The sequence below is a fragment of the Diorhabda carinulata genome, chromosome 4 (genome assembly GCF_026250575.1).
Source record: "Diorhabda carinulata isolate Delta chromosome 4, icDioCari1.1, whole genome shotgun sequence".
Taxonomy (NCBI): domain Eukaryota; kingdom Metazoa; phylum Arthropoda; class Insecta; order Coleoptera; family Chrysomelidae; genus Diorhabda; species Diorhabda carinulata.
In genome coordinates, this window is record NC_079463.1 from 2,695,338 (window position 1) to 2,718,320 (window position 22,983).

The window sequence follows — 22,983 nt, forward strand, 5'->3', positions numbered from 1 at the left end:
CGACTTGTTCCTGATTCCTAGACTATAAGTTTGATTTGGAGGAAAGCGATTTTCATCAGACTATACTTTTTGAGACGGTTAAAAACGTTAAAGCCTCGCTGAAAAAAATATTTAGACATGAAAGGAAAATGTGGAAAAAAGTGTTACTACCAGAAGGTTGCTGTCTTGATGTCCAGTTTATGAGATGCAAAATTTCCGTGCACAACTTGGCTACACTAGAATGGTCCTTTTTCGGCTTAGTTTTATCCCAATTAGAAAAATTTTCAGAGCCCCATGAACCCTATCAAAATTTAACTAAGTGAAACTCTGAGCATTGGAATCATCTACAAGCATCATTCCTCTGATGAAAATAATAGGCCAGCAATGCTTCCTGTATGAAAAATAATGATTTAATGAAACTTAAATAGAGAAGAAAGCAAAAATAGATACTGCAGAACTACCAAGATTGGTATTTTCCTGAGTTATTGAATGAATGTTTTTGGTTGGTATGTAACTGTGATAACAGAATTTTTTCTGCAGCTTAAATATCCTCTTTTAGTTTTTTGAGTATTTTCCTTTCAATATTAACACTATAGAAAATCAGTACAGTTTGAAGTAGTCTATATCAGAATATTCACAACATTTTTACGGTAACAGTTTGTATTTAAATCTTTCGATTTGTTTCCTTTACATAAATTTAAGTCATATTTGATGATTTTTTTGCAGAATTTACATATTTTAGTAACACTTTCGAAAATATGAATCAAATTACCTTCATGCTTAATGAATTTATACAAAATAGATCGAGTTGATTTCGTTAAAGCACAAGCTATTAGCGCAATGATGACAATCCAAACTCGAAACTATCTGACATATTTTCAATAATATTTTTATTTTCATTTATTCGGTGGATAGGCAGATGAACTAAAAGTATTTATGAAACAAGAATCCAATTTATGTAGCCTCAATTCTTGAAATCGATATTTTTGAAAAACGATCACACACTTTCCCGAGCTTAGAGTTTTAACATAATTTAGCAATTTCTTAATAACTTACCTATGCAATATTACATTAGGAGAAGTTTTACTAAAACGCATTCCATCTGAATACTGGGCTATTTTTAAGTTAAATTAACCATATTTCTATCGTCTCTGTAAGGTTCAAGTGCTTGTCTCCATGATTATCAATCTTATCAACGAGGACTAGCTTCATAATGTGTTGCTTTACAATCAACAAACTTATTTCACTTAATGTCATCTCGAGCGAAATCGTTTTTTTTTTTTTTCATTGAAATAACTTTTCCCAGCGCAGCGAACATCTCTTAAAGATTCGGTGAGCACGAAATTAAATTCCACCTCAAACCATCTTGAAGTTAGATGATTGACTAAAATTAAATTTAAGAACTTAAACGCATTAAACTTTCCCCTTTTCACTCCATCAACTTGACTCCTGTATAAATTGTTAAACCAGATTTTGTTAGCGGGCAATTTTTAACAACGTTCAGACAAATTGCCGTCATTTCTTTAATAAATTTCTGACACAGTGACTATGTCAACAAGATATTTCGTCTCCTAATTTATAATCAATCAGTCAATACACTAAAATTTTTTACCTGATTCAATCGAATGTGGAAATTATTTGGATTTTTGATATTAAAAGATTTAAATTGGATTATTTTACTTGAAGTTGGAACTTCCACCGCCCATACGTTTCACTGGCTCATACTCATCTTTCTCAACTACATCTCACAACACATTTGATCTTGAGTTAACCTTTTCAGAGCTTCACCATCAAATCAGTGCATCCCGAAGAAAACTTGAAACCAAAATGTACTATCATATAGCAATTGCTCCATAGAAAAATTTAATTATGTATCTTGAAAAGCGAAACGAAAAGACATTAAGAGAAATGGTCAGGATTTGCTTTTGTAGTTTCTAGTTTGAGTCTTATACAAGATAGGAACTCCCAGACTTGTTCAATCGTCGAAGGGTCTCTGTCTTATAGTATTCTGTGGAAATTGAATACCATGTAACTAGGATACGATTTGAAAATCAGTTTAACTAGTGTGAAAATTGCATTCAAAGGATGATAGAATTAAGAGAGAAAACACATATCGTATGTTTAAATTCAATCCCGAAACCAATTTGGTTAAAAATTAAAAACGTGAAGAATTGAAATCAATATGTTAAAACCTGTATTTTACTATCTAAAAATAGAATTTTCTAAAGTTTTTTCTAAATAATACGTATAAAAAATTATTGTTCAATGCATTCATCTTCTATCTAAACTGAAAAAAAATACGTAATTACATAAATTGCTCATTCTATATAAAAATTATCAATCTGTTTCGTTATTGACGTTTACCGAAGTATCTCGAATTCGATGTCGAATGTAAAAGTAATCTGTTTTTCACAAAAAAATCCACAATTTTTTAATTGTAGAAACTTAATTGAATATTTCCAAACCCTAACAGAATTTAGTCAAAAGAAAATTGTTTAAAACCAAATCATACATATTTACTGTCAAATCTAAACGACTAAATATGTTTCAAAGGAATGTATACAATATTTTCACGTGGAAATTATAGTTTTTATTTGATGCTTGTGACTGTATTGAGCTTTTTTAATAAAAATAGAATATTAAGATTAAAAATTAAATCTATTTTAAATAAGTTTGAGAAGGATCTAATGTCTTTAAGTATACCAAAGCTCAAATCAAAATTGTGTAGTCAAATTTCGTATTCACTAAGAAACAACGAAGCAATCTGATGAAAAGAATGTAATAACCTTCACTGATTGGTTTACCCATTGATACAGAGCTCAAGGAAAACTAAGAATTGAACTCAAACTCCTTTATAATTCATGGCAATATACGGTACATAGTCAATATTTTTGTATCAAATCTATAACGCGGATCTGATTAAACAAATAACAAAATGAGCAATCATATGGACTTCTCTAATTTTCGAAATATTATACATTGTTTTGTGAAAATCCAATTAACTGATGATTCGATTCTTGTCATTAAATCAAATAAGTTTATTCATATGTTACATGCAGTTGAATTTAAAATTGCAAACAAATATCGTTAAATATTCACAAGTTGTATCAGTTTTGTAGTTGTTTCAGTCCAAACAAATTATCCTATTTGATATTCGTTTTCCATTTCACGATATACTTTATTACTACTATGAAATTTGGAACGTTTTTAATGGTATTATAAAGAAAGAAACTTCTACTTGCAGTATTTACGTTTTGAAACAGGATATATTTATTTATTTAGTGGAATAATAAATAACAGCTCTGGGTGAAAAGGGTCAGACCAAATCTACTTTACAGAAGGTGCTTGTTATAAGGACTGTAACGTATTACAGAGCTCTAGTACTATTTCAAGTAATAATAGTGTCATTAAGTGTATATTTTCACATAAATAATAATGATACTGTTATATAGCAACCTAAACTATACATTAATCGTTACACCTGCCTCTCACTTGTCCCAAATTAGTTTTGTAGCAATAAATTTTAAATAATTGACTTCTTAGTAGTACATAAACCATAAGTTTACAATTTCTATACTTTCAATCAAGGGTAGTTTAATGTTCAACATTTTCAACGTTCAACATAAGTGTTGGTTGCCTATATTGGACCAATTTTCAGGTTTCTTATGATAGATTCTGATTTTAAAACAAAATCGATATCAAAACTAGCTCTTAGTATACTTTAGTATGTTGTTCACATGATTTTTTTCAAAATTTTGTTCTAAAGTATCCATCATACTATATAGAAAGCTGGTTGCTTAAATTGCACCTAGGTGTTCCAAAATTGGGCCACATGATTTTAACCAGCAGTTTCGGTGTTAGATAAATGAATTTAGACAATAAAATTGTTCATATAGAAAGTTTCGTATTTAGATTTTTAAAAAAAAAAACAAATAAAAAGGAATTTTGAGCCGTTGGAACCGAACCCTTGTGTCTGACACTACGGACAGAGATCACAGAAATGAATAAACTGCAGGAGCAGCTCTAGGTCCAATAATCGGACCGGTTCTTCGAAACATTGCATTTCATAATCTATTACGACAACTAAAACCCAAAAAGTTGTTGTTAGTAGGATATGCTGACGATTTAGCGACACTTATTTATGCTTGGGATCTGGATCTGGCCTAGTTGAAATTGAGTCAAGTGATGTACGTATTAAGTCGATGGAATTTTTCCTATTCGAGTGAAAGATGCAATAGAATGAACTGTCAACTATGTGGGAATAAATATCGATAGTAAGCTGAAGTTCTAGGAGGAGATTCTTCTTGCAGCTGCCACAGGTAGTTATCCAACGTCGGTGGAGCTATGGGCAGTTAGAGGGAGTTGCTGATGAATACAGTACAGTCGATACTTTTGTATGGCGCAGAAGTGTGGGGCGAAGTCTTGAAAATTCAGTACCAAATAAGACTAGAACCGAGGTAAAGAGAAACGGCTTCAGCTTATCGCACGATCTTGGTGCCAGCTATAATGATGATTGCTGGAGATAGTCCTGTGAAATGTTTTGCTTTGAGCAAAATATTTTGAAGGGAGGTTAGATATGAAGGTAGACTTGGAGAAGAGGGATTAGCCAGATTGTACTGCGATGGACTGCAAGATAATGTACTGCATAAGTTTATTTACTGAGAAGTTAAGTTAAGAGAAAGAATCCCCTGGAATCTGGTTTCTCGATACATTCAAGGAGTTCTGCGCATTAAAAGCGAAAGAAAGCCAAAGCAAAGAAGGAGCCCGAAAAAAGAAAGAGGTACTTAACCTGAAGTAATGTATTGAATACTTCCAGGTTAGTTTTAGGAAGAAAATGCGGAGAGGAAGCGATGATTTTCCGAGTCAAACGATCTGTGCGTTAATACATTCCTTTCACCGGAAAAAAACACCCATTTTATGGGACTGAAAGTAGATTTCCGGTTTAGTAAATTGCCTCCTTATTTGATGGAGATTGAATCAAATACTTTTCAAACCAAGAAATTCTATCAAAGAAACTGTCGGAGAGAATGTGTTCAAAATTGTACAACTGCAGTTCAAAAAATTTAAAAACAAGATTTATAGCGACCTAAACTCATCAGATCAGGTATATATTATAAAACTTTAGTTGTGGATTCTTATCCATATTAAAGAAAAAACTATCTATAGGTATACTTTGTTTGTTAATTATTATTATGATAAAAAAATTCATTCATACATTCATCTAAAGTATCCTGAAAAGATAATGGTTTTTCCGAGAACAATTAAAAAGTCATAATTTATGGGATTTGTCACTAAAGCCATGAGAAAATTGTTGAGTAATGTGTTTGGATTTGAGCTCAGGAAATATCTACTCGTTTATTCTAAAACAACAGGATCGTATTAAGGGTGTTACCAGAAGTTTTTGTGATAAAATTGATTGTAATACTCCTTTGGAAGATACACTTCGGTTTTTAATAATAAAAATAGATTTGTTATTAATATTATATCAAAAATTGTAAATAAGACAGCTCAAAATATCGAATACATCTACAATTATAGTGAAAAACTGTTTTTACTACTACAATTCCATACTATGTTCATATATCTAAAATTTTTCATTTCTAAATCAGTTTTTCAATTGAAATAATCACTCGATACGATCCTGGAAAAAAGCAGAGTCCTGTATATCGTATCCAATGTTTGTAGATCGGCTAAACAACTCTCGATAAGCAACTAATGAGACTGCATACAGGAAAACGTCGATTTCCTTCTTTGGTCCTAACCGTTCCTGCCGGTCGCGTGCATGCCACGTGTTTGCGATTCTCAACTGTTGATAAAATCACCGACAGGGGGCGGTGGTTATTGTTGTCGAACGCCCTCGCAGCCGCACGTTTTCTAATGTGTTGTTTATCTTAAGGATTTTTTTCTTATTCAGATACAAAAAGTATGTAATTCTATATGGGGGATTACTAGAAGACCAAGCAAATCAGCAACTCAGTTTCGATCAATTCAATTCGACAAAAGTTTCGCTTGTATTTAATCTCAACTACTAAGAGTGCAAATCATTCTTTTTGGATCTATTTATAAGCAATTTTGCTTGGATCTCTAACAGTCAAGACATTATGTTAACCACTTACTAGTTTGTATATTGCATTCACTTGATATTATTTTGCATACTGAATACACCGTCAGGCACACGTTTCGATAAACAAATGATCGTCTTCAGAGACTAAAAGTGAGCTTGGTTATAGAAACGTTCACTAGAGACTTTTTTGCTCTAGGAATTTCACTCGCTATACTCAGAAAGTCCTCTTGGATATTCTACATATAAACAACATATATTTTCAGCAAATTTTATTTTTAAAACTTTTATGATTCAATTTTGTGTTGTACGAGGGCTGCTACTTAAGTTTGAGATATGGCAACACTCATGTGAATATCATAAAGCCGGACGTTTTCAATGGTAACTGTAACATCAGTTTGACCCGCGGTTTTCCGAATTCAGGATGAATTTTGTAAAGATCGTTAAAAATCGTCCAGCAATTGATATTACAAGATCCTCATGTGACATACCTTGAGACTGAGGTGTATTGATCTTAATGGTGAATATTTTGAAAAAGGGTAAAGCCAAATCCAATTAGAAAGATTTTTTTTATTTGTCTATCTCAAAACTTAAGTAGCAACTCTTGTATGTATATAAGAAGGGCACTTCGAAGCGAAAATATTCGAAATTATATAAAAATTCTTTTAGTTTACAACTATGAAGAAAGTTTAAGAAAAATTTATTAATTAACAATCGTCAAATTTGTTAAATACATTCTGACGCAAACAAATTCTTAATTGTTCAAAATATATCATATTTTTTTGAGATCCTTGAATTTTTTTTAACTCGCTTTCGACGCAACGCGTCAACTTGAAAATGGCGGAGGAATATTTTTTTAGCGTTAATTTAAAATTATAAATAATCAAGGTTCATTTTTGCGAAACCAAATTTCTTTTAGTAAATTTCCTCTTCTTTGAAGATGTCTTTTAAAAAACAAAATACTATTTTTTGAAGATGCTTAATTTTTTATAACTTTTGAAATTTTTTTATGATCCAATTAACTTTTCGCACATTAGACATCATTCTAGAATGAGCTAATCCGCATAATTTTAGTGATAGTATGTCAAATTAACACCGATTTGAACTTAAACTACGTTAAGAGTTTTCTTTAGAGATGCTTAAATAAGTTTAAGAATTCAGTTTCTTATCGAACATTAAATATAATCCATGATATAGCCTATGATTCCCCAATTTTTTTTTAATGTCTTAGTTAATGAAACAAACCATGGAAATATCCAATGGTGGTTTTACGCTTTTGGACAAATTTCCCAAACTAAAAAGAAGCGATACACATAATAATAATTGTTGTATTTCGAACCGGTAAATTAGTCAATTTCTATTCATTTTCTTTTTTACTTAAATGGAGCAATCTGTTCGATTTTAATATCGAGGAACGAAACTCATCCGATAGGAAGCAGCTTTTTGTGCCGGACCTTTATTCCGGTACGGAGAGGAAGAGATGGAAAATGAAAATGTAGAAATTGATAAAGCATGTTAAAAATTACGTTAATGGAACGGTAACGTCAATCGGAAAAGGCGCTTTCCCGTGGGATGCATTAGTCACGTTAAAGCGGTTTATACAGTTTATCTCCGATATGAAAACTGGCATTTTAATGTAATTTTAACGAGAACGAAAGTGCATTTTATTACAACAAAAAAGTTATTCGACCACGAGATTCTACTGATAAATGAATAATTCCTGGAAAATTGCGAGGTGCTTTTAGCGGATCTAGTTTTTTTTTTCGTTCTAGAAGGTTTATTTGGTAACAGAAATAATTTTTTTACCTCGTAGGTTTAAATTACATTTTGTATAAAAATTTCGTTAATCTAGAAAGCTTCATAGATGTAATATATCTTTTTTAAATGAATATAAATCTAAAGAAAAATAAAATATGAAGTTTCTTCACAATAATACTACTAATTATACCCATAATTCGAAACAGCTCAAAAATTAGAGCCACGTTATTAAGTATTTGTTTGGCAGTCATTAATAATGAAGGTTTTCAGTGATAATATAAATATAAAAGTTGAACTAGATTTTACTTCAGATAAGCCTGTTCCTTCGTTATCCACAGTAAAATATTCGGAAGCAGATTTAAACGAGGCTGTACGACCCGCAAATATTGGCATCTCGTAGTGGTCGACGAAATGAAGTGACGACTCCAGAAATGTTGAAGAAAATCCACAAAACGGTACTGAAACATCGTCTACGGAATGTGCAAGAGCTAGCAAACTTGGTAGATTTTTCAAAAAGTGCAAAAATAGCATCTTGAGTGCTTGGTAATTATCACTTCAGACCATAAACAAAAGAATAATCAAACAAGGGACTGAAAAAGGAGAAACAAGCAGAAATAAAACCGAATTTTCGCCCCGACTGAAAAGGGAGAACCAGCTCCAAAGAAGGCAAAGACAGTTTCATCTGCAGACAAGGTCATGGTGTCGGATTTTTGGGATGTGTGTGGAATAATTCTCATTGAGTATCAATTCTAGTATTATGCAACGCTAGAGCGAAGATGTCAAGCAAAAATCTGCAGCGTTTAACTAAAAGGAAAGTGTTGTTTCATCAAAATTAGTTAATTAAAGTTTGAATTGCTACCTCATGCATCCTATTCTCCAGTTTCAGCCCCCTCGAGTTAGTTTCTGTTCCCAGACTTGGAAAAATGTCTCGGTAGTGTGTAGTGTAGTGTAGTGGAAAAAGTGTATGGTAAATTCTCGTATAAAAATTAAAAAGAGACGAAATGAGGAAAATTCCAAGCACGATGATAAATAATTGTTATTTTTTGGCGGGTATCAATTCATCATAAAAATTACAGTGTACCAGTATTTTTCTATTTTTTAAATTAAGGAATTTTTAATTCATTTAAGTAGCTATCATTATTCATGGATAAGCGTGGGTGAAATGTAGATTGCATGTCTGTAAGTTAACCACTTAGGTAAATGATACTGTCCTGCGTCTTATTTCGACGTTGTCGAGGAAAAGAGAAAGGAAGACGATACTACAGATTCATTAGTTGATTACCAGGATAAACATTCCCTTAATTTCAATTTTTTCTTCAATCTTGTGCAACAATCAGACACGAAACGCTCCACACAAATGATTAATTATTTATTATAAACGTTGTCAGAATTTTTGTACTTAATTCCATGATTTCGTTTAATAATATTGGAGATCTATTGAACCAATCAAATAATTCATTAGATCCATTAATGTGTGTAAAAGATATTCTTGAAATGATTATTTCACAATTCGTTTAGCTACTTCAGAACTTTTGTATAAAAAATATTTTCTCTATAAACTTTTTGATTGACGAAGTACTCTCACATTTGGATACAGCAGATGTCCAGCTTCTTCTAGACACAGCAGTTATTCTTCTCTAGAAATGTTCCGAATCCCCAGGCAGTATTTGAAAGTGAACAATCGATTTTTAATGGCCCGATAAAAAATTTAGATGCTCTAAGTTGGGTGACAGTAGTGGCTGTTCTATTCCATTTCTTGGACCTAATTGGAAATCGTCGTAATGTAACGAACGCGTCCACTAGCATAGACCGTGCAACCGGGCCTGTGTCTTTCCTCTTACCAAAAACGACTGACGATTCTAAGAAGGCCTTTTTGTTTGTTCACATCAAATTCAAGATTCATAGGAAACAACATTCTGGAATGTAACTATTTAACAATAATTTTGACGTGTCTTTTCTTATTCTTGAATTCCAAATCAGAGTGGAAATATGGATAAAAAAGTTGATTGCTCTAAAACCCAGTATTAATCTTTGGTATTCACGTAATTTAAACTGAATTAGTAGAAATTAGGATAAATAATTGTAGAATTCGATCTTTTATGGAACAGAAATTTAAAATTGTTTATTCTTCTGTAATTATTTAAATGTACGTATGAGATTCGGATTTGTGTGTGAACTTCTAATGTTTATAGCTGTCGTTTGAACGTACCAGCTCTATCTAGTTTTTATAATAAAAAATGTGGAATTCTATATATATTAATGATGAGATATTTCTAATTATTTCAAGTCAGTTGTACATCTTCCATCTTCCGTATTTAATTTGTCTCTATTATCGTATTGGAACATCTCCATTATCTTACAACTGTAATGAATTGTTTTGCATTTTATATGTTTTAATTTATTCACGAAATTTATCAATGATCCCCCGGGATAATAAGCGAGAAATGTAGAAGGAAAGGGTGGAAATATTTATGTATATTTTTGATGGGTTGCTTTTAGTATTGTCATTTTATTTTAAGATAAAAGATAACTGTAGAAAGTAAAATTACAGAGTAGGATTAACTTGATACGACGTTTGTTAGATACTTTTGTGGTATTGAGCTTGAAAAATGAAGAACAAATTTGTTTGACGATCATTTACACTGAATTGATAGATTATAACACTAAGCATCAGAATTGAAAGCAAGAAATGATACAAATCTGATCTCTTTGGCTTGTTATAATGTACTGGACGTTGTCATTCAATTTCAATTTTTTGAGTGTTTAAATTGGCAACAATTTCGCTCTAGCGATACTTGACACGTTTTTGGTTGGACACGAACCAGAGTTCGAGTTTTTTTCTGATATATTTTCATATAAAAATTTTTAGAAATCCGCAGTATGAGTTTCTATAAGGCCGGGCGAAAATTGAGCACGCAGGATGAGACAGGCTGAAGCAAGTTAACGCAGGACACGTCAACTGAGTAAGCAGGAAGCGAAAGAAAGGATGCGATGCGTCTTAACTTTCGCCCGGCTTGATTATATCAAATATCTCCCTAAATTTTTCAAGCAGCTATTTTGTAACTGATTAATTTCATTTTTGATTGTTTATCATGGTTCAGTTTAACGGTGAAACTTCTAATCAAATGAAAAAAAAATAGAAAAAAGATCAATATAACAGGGTTCACATAACCAGGGTGTCTCAAAATATTTGATTGCGACCCCAATTTTAATTTAACACTTTCTCTCAACAATTTTCCAAGAAAAGTTTGAGTTACAGCTCTAAATATATCATAATTATTTCATCAAATTGAACATACGAGCGAGTTTTCACTATTTACATGTCCACTACTATAAGAAGAGCAATTCCCTCGGGAATATTTAAACAAGTCTTCAGGGTTTTTGGTAGAATCTCTCAGGAGATCGATGACTTCTCTTAGGTGTGTCTCTTGGGTTCATAACGTATCATACTCGGAGGAATTAAAATAATATTTTCAAACTTCAGCACGGAAATTTATTCATGTAATGTTAGAAAGTTAGGAAGTTACGAGTCGTATGTAACTGACTCTTATATGAACTATATTTCAATGGAAGGAAGTAATGACATCAAAATTTACGGTCATTCGGGAAGAAATAGAAGCTTAGGATCGAAAATAATAATAACAACCAGGAAATAAGGTATTCAGTACCTTACACATTTTTCAAAATGATATTTCAAGAATTTTTTCCTCAAGTTCTTAAAACATTATAAGATTAAAACAAAGTTAAGCCTATCAGGGCAATCCTGTCGAGGTCCACACTAGAAGCGTGAAATAAATTGATTTTCCATCAGGATTCCTCGATCATATCCATATTACTTATGTTCAGGCTTTCCTGGTCATGGAAGGAATATCTCAGGATGACCATACTAATATGAAGACTATTTCTTATCAGGTTATCCTGACGAAGTTTACACTAGGTCTTTCCTAGTCATGTCTACGTAAGAAATCTCTCTCTCTCTCTTCTGTTACTTCCATACAAACCAGAAGGAAAATATAATTAGGAATATGTTAGATAATCCTGTTCGGGACATCTTACTTATCTGCGTTACATCCTCATTAGGTCCTTGTCAGGTTATCTTGACCTATAATCTGATAAGGTCCTTATCGGGTCATCTGAAAAAAATCTACTCGAGAAGCTTTTCATTTACAAAGGTAAAATAACCAAGTTTGGTTTCTAAAAGTTTTATAAGGCACTAAAGTTGTTGTAGTTTTGATTATTTCACATGTGTACAAAATTATGTGGAAATATATTTCTAAAATTAAGTTTCGAGCTCATTAATAAATGATCAACTCGCCCGTCACATCGAGGTTTTAAATTATTTCGAATACTCGAATGCATAATGCATTTTCCGGAGGAGATATGATTAGACTGGCCGTCATTTTTAATGGAAATATGAGATAAGATCGGCTTATAAAATAGAATGATGTTAGTGCAGGAGATCCCCTTTCGAACAGTGACTTACTGCTCATCCAGCTAGTCATCAATGAACGTGGAATAACCCTCAAGCCTCTATAATTACCAGGACTTTTCGTCCCATCTCTTGCAGTAATCCGGCTATTTCAGACTTCGACAATAAAACAGTGGCGTCCGCCAATAAAACGAACCAAAACAATCGATCATTTAAGAAACTATTTATTTATTATTATCGTTAATTTATCAGATTTCAAGTTTTTAAATTGAAAATTAATGGCTACGGCAACAATTTAGACTGTAAATTTTTTTCTTAGCTATATTCCATGCTTCTTTTTTTTGTTTCTCAGATTTCCACACTGTAATCTAATCTATACTATTGAAGTTATCGTCCTGCATGGTCCTTGACTGTTTGAGAAACTCCTAGCTTTGCTACGTAAATTTTTGGTTATTTTCGTGGTTAATATTCCAAGAGCTGCCACTGGTAGTCGTACGTTTTGACTTATTATATTATATTATAATAATAATTCCATTTCCATAAAGATGGAACTGCGTAATGTTTTTCCTCGTTTCCAAAGTTTTGATCTCTTTGACTTTGCACATATATTATTGACGAAAATGCCAGGATTCATGAATTTTTATTTGTATCCTTTGCATAAAAGTAAGGAAGGACGAACTATGTAAGCGGGCAATCCCAGACTTACAAAATCGAGATGCAGCCATTAAAACATCCCGTACACATTCAAAACGAATTTGAAATAGTGATTTAAGCTAAAAAAAGGAAAATTTCTTCATATTTCTTTCAATTAATTCGAGCAAGTGAATCAATCTTATAATGAAAAATTGAAAAAACTAGGATGTGTTGCTTAAAATTTTTGGTTACGGTGTCTGCCACTGCACCAACAAGTAGCTGCAGCTAGGAACAAACAGGGACCACGTATATCTATCTACCACGCGAAGGATTTTGTGTCCCCAACACCAGGATTAAGGTGCTTATGTTTAGAGCAGTTGATAGATTTTTGTTTAATTGAATATGTAACGCCAAGGACCCTCGCCGAGGCTTTGTTCAAGGGGCTCAAATAAGATTAGTGGACATTGAGCAACATGTGTTCGGATAAATAAAAATGTTAGTTAGACACATGGGGCCATTGCGTAGATAGATAATGTTATAAAAGCCTCATTTAACAACGATTATCTCTAAAATGTTGTTTCTTGTAGCGAAATTTTTACAAAAAAGGTGAATTTGAATTCTACAATTTGATAAGACTAGGTTAGGCTATTTGCTTGTCAATATTTTTTCCATTCCAAATTTACTCCTAGGGGAATTCCTTCGACTTGTTTTTTATTTAACTAAACTGTATGAGAAGAATGGAAATAAAAAGAAAGAATTGCAATTTTTCACTGCAAGATATCATTGTCTGTCTGTGTATGCAAAAATTATTGGAATAGATCTAAAAATGGAATTTTCAGTTGGGAGTCGATTTGATAATTACGTTCACAACACGGAGTATACATAGAATGAACCATCACGGTTAATTAGTTTCGAAATTAATTCGAATTATTTAATTAAATGCTTTGAATTTTCCTCTTGTTACCAGAAACTAATAATTTATTTTCCAAACCATTCAACACTAATCTAAATTAATGAATTCGTATTTAAATGAAATTTTGAAATGCTAATAACGCTGTTTTTCTTTCTTTTCAGGCAATCATTTATGAGGGACAGGATAAGAATCCCGAAATGTGTCGGGTGCTGCTTACTCACGAAATTATGTGCAGGTAAGTACAAGAATTAGATAAAGTTAATTTTCTGTACTCAAAATTCCAGAAGGCAAGATTTGAAAAACATATTTGCAATAATACATAAGTATTACCAAACAGCTGTAAAGCATAATTAATCTAACGATGTTTCTGGAGGATTCTTCTAAATTATTGTTTCCTAGTACTTCCTTGATTGTTTTTTCCTAAAGATAAACATGAATACTGTTCAAAATCTTGCTGGAATATGCTTGGACATCAGTTTAGTGGGAAAAACTGAATTCTATTAATTATCTTCAAAATATAAGTATAATTGAAAACATAAAGTACTAGTATTATTTACTTGATTATGAAGCATGAATCATAACTGATAATATAATATAAAGCTACCAGCGGACCCCCACACACATCTTAAATTCAAAAATACCAAATTTTCATGTAAAAGTTTCAACTATCTGGACTGTTTTTATGGCAGTTTTTATTAAAAAGTTATTACAATATCTAACAGCGTGTGAGTATGTGTATACTATGAGGGAAGTTAAATGTAGAGGCTGTGTGAATAAAAAATTAAAGTGGAAACTATTTTATAACATGTGTATCTATCAAATTGTACAAAAACTTGATTTAGCGTAAGGTCATTTGGACGTAAAATAGATTTGGTTAATCCTTGAGGGGTATAAACAAATAAATTTGATGGTTTTCTAACTTTCCAACACGCAACATTTAATTAACCGTGATAAAAGCACGTATTTTCTAAATCTTCATTGTTCGACCTTGTGATTTATTAATAGTTCCAAGCGAATTGGAAATTGTAAACGTTTGAATTGTATGGGTTAATCTGAAGGAATCATTGGGATCTGTGCTAGATGTACAACTTCACCTTGAAATTTTTCACTAGCTTCAAGAATGTTCCCCATGATTTTTTTCTATGACTACCAATCCACAATTTCGGAGCGTTAAAAATTTCGATTAAAAATTATGGGTGAGTCTTCAATCGCAAATTGTATGGTGGCATTCCCGTTAGATCCAGTGAAATCAAAAACGAATTGTGAATAGTTAATGTTTAATTTTATTTTCCACCTTTTTCTATGTAATATTTTCGATTAGAAATGCTTTTAAATAAAAACAAAGTTAATAATTTGAGTTATGGAATAAATTAGCCACACAAATAGATTTGTAGGTTAGGATAATGATCAACGCACGTGTAAATTCGATAGAAAATCATGTAAATCAAAGTTTTTTTATGCACACTTTAAAACTCTTCAAACACTAAAAGGTTTTTAACAACACTATTATAGTCAACAAAAAAATATTATTGAATAACCCCATTTTCTATAAAACGTGCCACAAAGATCGCGTGATCACCTCGTATATTAGAAAGATGGAGTTGCATGGAAGAAATGGTGTGTACAAGAAGTGAGATACTCGAATGAGAACGATGTTTGTTATGGGAAGAAGACAAGGGAATAGGGAAAAGACAGACTCCCTAGGGAGAATGAGTCCGACCCATCCCCGTCCAATCGACAACCCCTTGCGTTATCCAAGACCATCGAGGGCTGAAGAATATTTAGGAAATCTCGTGACTACATCATCGAGACGGCCACGTCAACTTCTTTGATGCAAAGACGAGGGAGAAACAAATTTTCCTCGTTTTGGTAATGACGCTAAAGATTTTTGATATATATATCATTCTATTATTGTGATCTCTAATTGAATTTAATAATTAAACAAACAAAAATTAAGACAACACTCATTACAAAGAGGTGTTAATCAAAATAATGTAAAGGTCTTTAATACGACTGAAGATAATTCGCAATTTATGTTGAAATACTTTCTGTCTTGGCTGGTTGACTGATGGTTGAAATTCAACTGCTAGTTGAAGCCGAGTTTACGTATCATTAACCAGGAGTCGACTGATGGTTCAAACATAGCGAAAGTTCACTTTGAAGTATTAACCGAGAGTTGAAAGATACTTTCTAACCTCAATTTCTATTTACTTTCAATGAAATTAACTTATACATCATTTTAAATTAATTGAACCATTTCAACGATGTCTTCTTCATTTTATCCAGAAATTTTACGAAACAAACTTTGGAAAGATAGTAGTAATGATGATACATCTAATACTCTGATTACTCCTTTTTTAATTTATATAATATCAAAAATATGCTTTGACCATTGACTGACACACTCATCCCGGCAAATGTCAGTTCACTCGGGTTTGATTGGTTAAAATTGGAATCTCAGTGCAGCCAACGTAAATTTTTCAGCGCAAAGCTCCGATTGGACAACGGATGGTTGCAAATGCGTTATAACGCCGAACCGAAGTCAACCATCGATGTGGTTTCGACGAGCAGTTGAATAACGTCCAGTCGAACAAATTTTTTTTTAATACCGACTCATTTTGGTATCTTTATCTTTGTTTATGTACTGAATTTCAAGTATTACTTTATATCTGGAAAACCATAGCAATTATTTTGTTATTTCCAATGTTTTTGTAACTTTGATTGGATACCGATTTCCAAAATTTCAGCCACAAAACTTGATTCTTATAGAAAACTGTTTCTACTATTTGGAATGTATAATTTTGTTACTATTTTCTATTCTATCATTGTTAATTGAACTTTTTCGAATATTTGGAGTTTTGATTCATGATTATACACCTTTCAATTAACTTTTTAATTGGTTTTCATTTGTTATAGTCGGTGTTGTGACAAGAAAAGTTGTGGAAACAGAAATGAAACACCTTCAGACCCTGTGATAATAGATCGGTAAGTTTTGCATGTTTTTAAAAATTATGTCATATTTTATTCGTAGTTTTCCTCGACTTTTCAGTTCAACCTTCCAAACTAATAATAATTTCAACAATAAAATTATTAGATGAAGTTCTTTTAGATTGATTAAACTTTTTCTGATATAGTGTAAGTGTAGAGTAGCTGGATAATTTGATTTTTTATTGAATTTCTTTCAAATTTTAATTCCATTTTTCTTTTATAATTCAAATTTAATACAATTCGGAATTTGTTTGTCCGAATGTACAGTAATCGAACATTCTATTATTTGTGAAAAATACAAATTATTGTTGTGAAAAAAAATCAAATGGAAGAAATTATTATTTCATGCGTTCCTTCGGTATATAGTAACGACTTTCATCGAAGGTCCATCACAGGTTTCCATTGTAGACCTTGTATCGTTGTTGATAGCGGGGAAATCGTAAGAAAATGGCGTCCCCGGGGGAATCGGCGCAGACGGAAAATGTAAAGGGAGAGAAAGTATTCCTGCGGTAGATATATCGGATATCTCTATCGCAAATAGTAAGAAATTTCTGATGATCGTATATAGTCTGGAAATTCGTTTTCTACACTATAAAAATGGAATTTTTCAATTGGAATTAAGCGGAGAGAAGTTTTCGATATAAATAACCAAATAACATTTCGTTTTTCTCTCACTAAACGCCTATTTACGTTGATAAACTGCCATTATAAATAGATATAGACTTATCTATAAAATTTTGTTCTTGGTACACGTTGTTCAATCTCTTTTATACAATAATATTCCATGAAATATTGACAGTGCCGAAAATATTTATTTTCTCTCTCGTTCGAGACACTTTATCTATATTACGCATGCTTGAGAATGCGCAGAACCGAGCTGGAACCTCGGAGGATAGAGAAATCGTTGCCATTCTGTCTTTCTTAGAAACGAGTTCCATTTATAGAACTGTCCATTTAGAAATATAACATATAAGCTACCTGCTAACGTTAGGCATAAGATAGCGGAACAACAAAACGTTTTAAAAAAAATTATTGGCGATACCGAGACCACATAGGTACAGGGCAACCCGAGAGTATAAGATCTGGTGATCCTCTGTGGAATATTTTATTATAAATTTCAAAAACTCTATAATCGAGTAGGATTTTTCACATTTCTACTGGTTGTACAAGTTAAAACTTCCTATAGTAACGTAAAAGGGGCAAAATAGTAGTGAAAAATGTATAGAAACCTTTTTTCTACACCATCCAGGACGGCCAAGTATTTATTCAGTATAATACGAGGTCCGGCTATTAAATAACGAGACGGGTGGGTTAAGAAACCAGTAGTGCGTTAGATACCTGGATATCTTGTCTATGCACGTCCCAAAACACGTTTTCGTATGTGACGGAAAACAGGAACAACGTATCAATCTCAAATTTCTCATTAAATTGAAAAAAAAAACTTCGATTGAGTGCTATAAATGGTTGCAAAACGCCTATGAGGACAATTCTCTATCTCCTGCGCGTGTTTTTGAGTGGTGTAACGCTTTATTAATGGCCGAGAGAGAACTGAAGATGACCAGTACCCTGGTCGCTCTGTGACTGTTTCAACTCTGGAAACAGTGACCAGAATCAACCAAATTATGCGTACAGATCGTCGAATAAGCATCCAGAAACGGTTTAAAAAATTTTACACGAGGAATTACACATGACAAAAGTCTGGTGCCAAAAGCTCTTGCGTCAACGGGTCTGGTTAGATTAGATTTCCTTACAAGTTTAGAATAAGAACTGCTTTGGAAGGGACCCAGTCTCGTTATTTGATAGCCAGACCTCGTAGTTGCATCCGTAACGGTTGAAAAGTTAGTGTTTAATTGCATCATGCTCAAATTCTTGGTCATCTAGTACTTTAAAAGTGTCTAAAATTAAAAAAAAATTACTTACTTCTATCAAATTCATGGGTCCAGAGTGACGAGACCAAAATTAGACTTAATTTTTTGGAAATTGACCAGGCCGATTAGGTCCAAATTTGCCTAACGTTTAAATATTTTCTTCCTGACGTACTACAGTACCGAATAGATCTATACCGAATGGATTTATCCGTGCAGATAGATCGGAGCGTCTGCTAGAAGAAATCTGCCCTGTTTTTAATACCTACCGATGTACAGATAACTTCCCTGGTAGCGTGTTTGATCTTATATATTAAAAAAATTGATGATTTCCATTCCGAGTCCGTTCAGGCGTTCTACCCAACCGATTTGCTTAATTTTTTTTTTTCAATAAAAGGTATTGATGCACAGATCAGCCATCAACCATCGGATTTCATCTAATTTTCACCATTCTCAAGTTATACTCAAATGCGATTTCCCCCTGTACATTACTTATGGGAGTTTTTCACATACACACGTTCTATCCTCAATATCTCAGGTTCTGTTTAAGATAGAGACTTCGTTTTGGTTTAAGAACACTCGCTAAAACACCCTCTTTCTTTTGAGTTTTTGAACACTTAAATCGGTTGAGTTGGAGAGGAGGTAGGCGCGAACATTCAATGAGAGTTATGGATTTTTGTAGGTTTTCGGCAATTTTTCTACATTCAAAGATCTATATCTCAGGTTCTAATATAGCTACAGAGTTCGTTCTTTTCTATTATAATGATTTCTGATACTTATTTAATGGATTCGATGCGAGCGAAGCCGCGGGTAAAATCTAGTTTACTTTATTATACAGATCTAATACTACGTGTAAAACTTTAGTAATGAATATGCTGTCCAAATCCAAACTGGAATCATTGAAACAGTTCGTTCGTGAAACAATTGTGAAGAACTTTGGTGAGGAATCATTTGTGTTTTATTTTATCGGAGCAGCCGTAAGTTGTTGATGACTTTTTGGAGTGTACTGCAGCAATATAGAAAAATGGCATCCGAACATGCGATATTACGTTCACAAACTTTTATCCATTCATTATTGTATCTAGTATAAACGTTTTTCTGGTCGTTCAGTACTATTTAATCAAATGGATATTCTATACCGTAAAAATTTACATTAATGTCGAATAATAGAAATATGAGGTTTCAAGTTAAAAGTTTCCAAATTGTAGATTTAGCTAAGCTTAAATTGATAATAACATAACCTCATTCTTGAAGACATTACAGTTAATGAGAAACATTTGATTTCATACCATAAAATTCGACATATAAATTGAAAGTTATATTTATAATACATGTCTTAGTGAACCTTTTGTTCGATATTAAATTTGATTGTTCACGTTCAAGTTAGTAACCCGAAAAGGGCAAGTAAACGAAAGTGTTGAAAATTTTCCGCGGGCTCAGTTCTCGCATTCATTTCATTCTGTTTCCACCCAAAAAGTGATCCGACTGAACATGAGCGTATCTGACGGGTGAATGGGGTCAATGAAAGTAAATAGTTTTTTGAAAATTGGTATCGGCTAAATGCATGAATCGAGCTCTGAAAAAACTTTAATTGAAAAATAATTATGAGAATAGAGAATTTGTGAATAAATCCTTCCAAACAAACGAAGTTATATTTACCAAAATTGGTATTTTTATCATTCAAATACAGAAATAGTAACTCAAGAACATGAAATGAACCAAAAAGTAAAGAATCCGATGAAATAATATATACGAAATATGAAAAAAATAATGTGAATAATTTTTCATTCAACATTCAATCTTTTACATTTATCGATGGTCCCAAAAGTAACTGTAAGTAAAGAAAACAAAAAATTTTTTAAAAAAAAATAGCTCCATACACTTTTCCCAGAAATGTTCACTAAGTTCGATGCCCTTTTCATAATAATAATCGTCTAGCTTCTCAAAATATCCATCACCTTTTCATTGCTGGAAAATCTTTGACCACCGAGTCTATTTTTAATTATGGAAATAGAAAATAATCCGATGGGACTAAATCTGGCGAATAGGGGGCGGGAAGTAGCAATTCAAACTTTAATTCCTTAATTTTGACCATTGTTATAACGGATTTATGACCTGGTGCATTGTCTTGATGAAACATTACATTCTTCTTAGACAAATTCTGCTAAATTTACTCGATTTCTATGCTCAAACGTTGCAATTAGTTCGCTAATACTCGCCGTTGATATTTTTGTCCTTTTTCAAGATAGTCAAACGACGTTTCCTGTTAAACATAGCTAACCATCGATGAAAACATCTTCAAGACACTGTTTTTGTGATGAAAGATTGTCTTTCATTGTAGGAAACATTACACTGGGACCTCATTGTCTATTTTAACCCCCTAAAAGAATTACTTTTGTCGAAAAACAGTCAAAACTTCCCATAAGTTTCAAGTCTTCTTGAACATCTCTATTGGCTCGTAGGAGGTTGAATTACTTGGGATATATTAGATACAGATGCTTCCTGAGTTGGAATCGTATTGTACGATGAGCAGTGAATGGTGTTTGTGTATGTGTAAAACTAAATCTATAAGGTAAAGGTGGAAAAAATACAAATTAACTGATGTAATTTTAGTGAAAAGAAATAGCAGTCTGACGCAGATCGCTTTTATTGTTGCTAGGTTCTTTGCTTTCCTCAGTTTGAGGAACGAGGAACAGAAGAAGTGTATTTGGAAGCACAGGGTTAAATAAAATAAAGTTTCTAAATATAAGAATGGAAAATAAAAGAAATTGAAATAAAATGAGAACAATTTGAAGCAAAAAGTGGAAGGAAAGACGATAGGAATAGATAAAGAAGCCAAAAATAAATATTAGCAATACTATTTAAGATATTAAATCTTGTTTTATCTTTGATAATCTCAAATTTTCATTCGTTAATAAAATAATTTGACAATTGGTGAATAAATCAGAATCTTTGATCATTCTTTGCCTATTTGGTACTGAAAATATCATCCAAAAATCACAAAGATGTTGTATGCTACTTGTTAGCAATGTGAACAGGATACACACAGTTGTTTTCTTTTTATTTTGTTCGTTATTATAATCCTTAGCAAGGATTGCAAAGTGTGTCTGGTCCAACAAGTTTCTTTAGATCTCCTTATCCTTTGAAATAATTTTTAGATCTGTTTGTACCAAAAAAAAACACTCTTTAACTTATATATGTTGAATTTGTTAAAAGTTTTTTATTATCGTTGAATTCTTTATGAAAAAAAAAACTCGAAACGCTCTTGTTACTGAAAAGAAAATGTAAAGTACGCCTTAACAGAGAAAAATGGTCGGAAGATAGAAAGGCAGCGGTGGTAGTCCTGGTCTTGTGCGTGATAGAGAAAAGCACGATAAGGTCGAAGAATGAGTGTCTTTTGTTTGTAAAACAAGGGCTTGTTATTTACTACCTTCACGTCTCTCTCTTTCTCCCTACAGTTTCTTCCTGCTTTTACTAACCTTTTTAAGAGATTATGCCCTGTTAAGATTTGTAATTCCGGATTCCGGAATTGGTCCCTTTTTAATGAATAACAGCAAATGGGAGGTTTTTGATAGCGATGAAAAGTTTATTCCCTCATAACGAATTCATTGAAATTACAGTTACTTTTAGTTTCTTATCTAACTGATAAAACGGAACTGAAATAAGGATGTTTTTATTACAAATTACACTTAATATAATAACAATGAATTTCTTTTAAAGTGAAAAGGGTGTACCTGGAAATTTTACATATATTCGTCTCTTTCGTAGAAACAATTATACAGGAAATACCTATAGCAACAAAGAAAATCAAAAATTATATATAAATATATTTATTTTTCAACGTATCGACGACATCACCTCTTCATTGTTGGAAAATATTTGATCACTGAGCCATTTTTCCGAATCTGGAAACAGAAAATAATCCCAGAGTACTAAATCTGGCGAATAGGGTGCATTAGGTAGCAATTCAAACTTCAATTAATCAATTTTGGCCATTGCAATAACGGATGTGTGAGCTGGTGCATTGTCTTGATTAAACAACACTTTCTTCTTAGCCAAATCCGGCCGTTTTTGCTTGATTTATTCACTCAAACGTTGCAAATAGTTCGCCGTTCAAACAGTCCATTATCTTGATTGATTTTTTTGGGTATGAAGTGATGAATCAATGTTTCATACATCACAATATTGGTGGTAATATACTGTATTTGGTATGTCAGGCCAAGTACTTTTAGGACCACCCTTGTAGTAGCCCCAAACTTCCCGCTACGCACTAAGATGGTTAATATATGTAGGGGTATATATTTTCACATAAAATACACTCAAAAATTATTAGAATGAAGTGTAAAAATGAATAATC

General features: G+C 32.4%; 1 protein-coding gene across 4 annotated transcripts in view; it reads left to right on the plus strand.

Moving 5' to 3' along the window:
• LOC130893308 (transcription factor collier) overlaps positions 1-22,983 on the plus strand; it is a 93,039-nt gene that overhangs the window by 20,985 nt on the left and 49,071 nt on the right. For all 4 annotated transcript variants that reach the window (XM_057799296.1, XM_057799298.1, XM_057799297.1 and 1 more), the window contains exons 6-7: positions 13,935-14,008; positions 16,690-16,758. In XM_057799296.1, the coding sequence (XP_057655279.1) occupies positions 13,935-14,008; positions 16,690-16,758 (143 nt within the window). The remainder of the gene's footprint in view (positions 1-13,934; positions 14,009-16,689; positions 16,759-22,983) is intronic.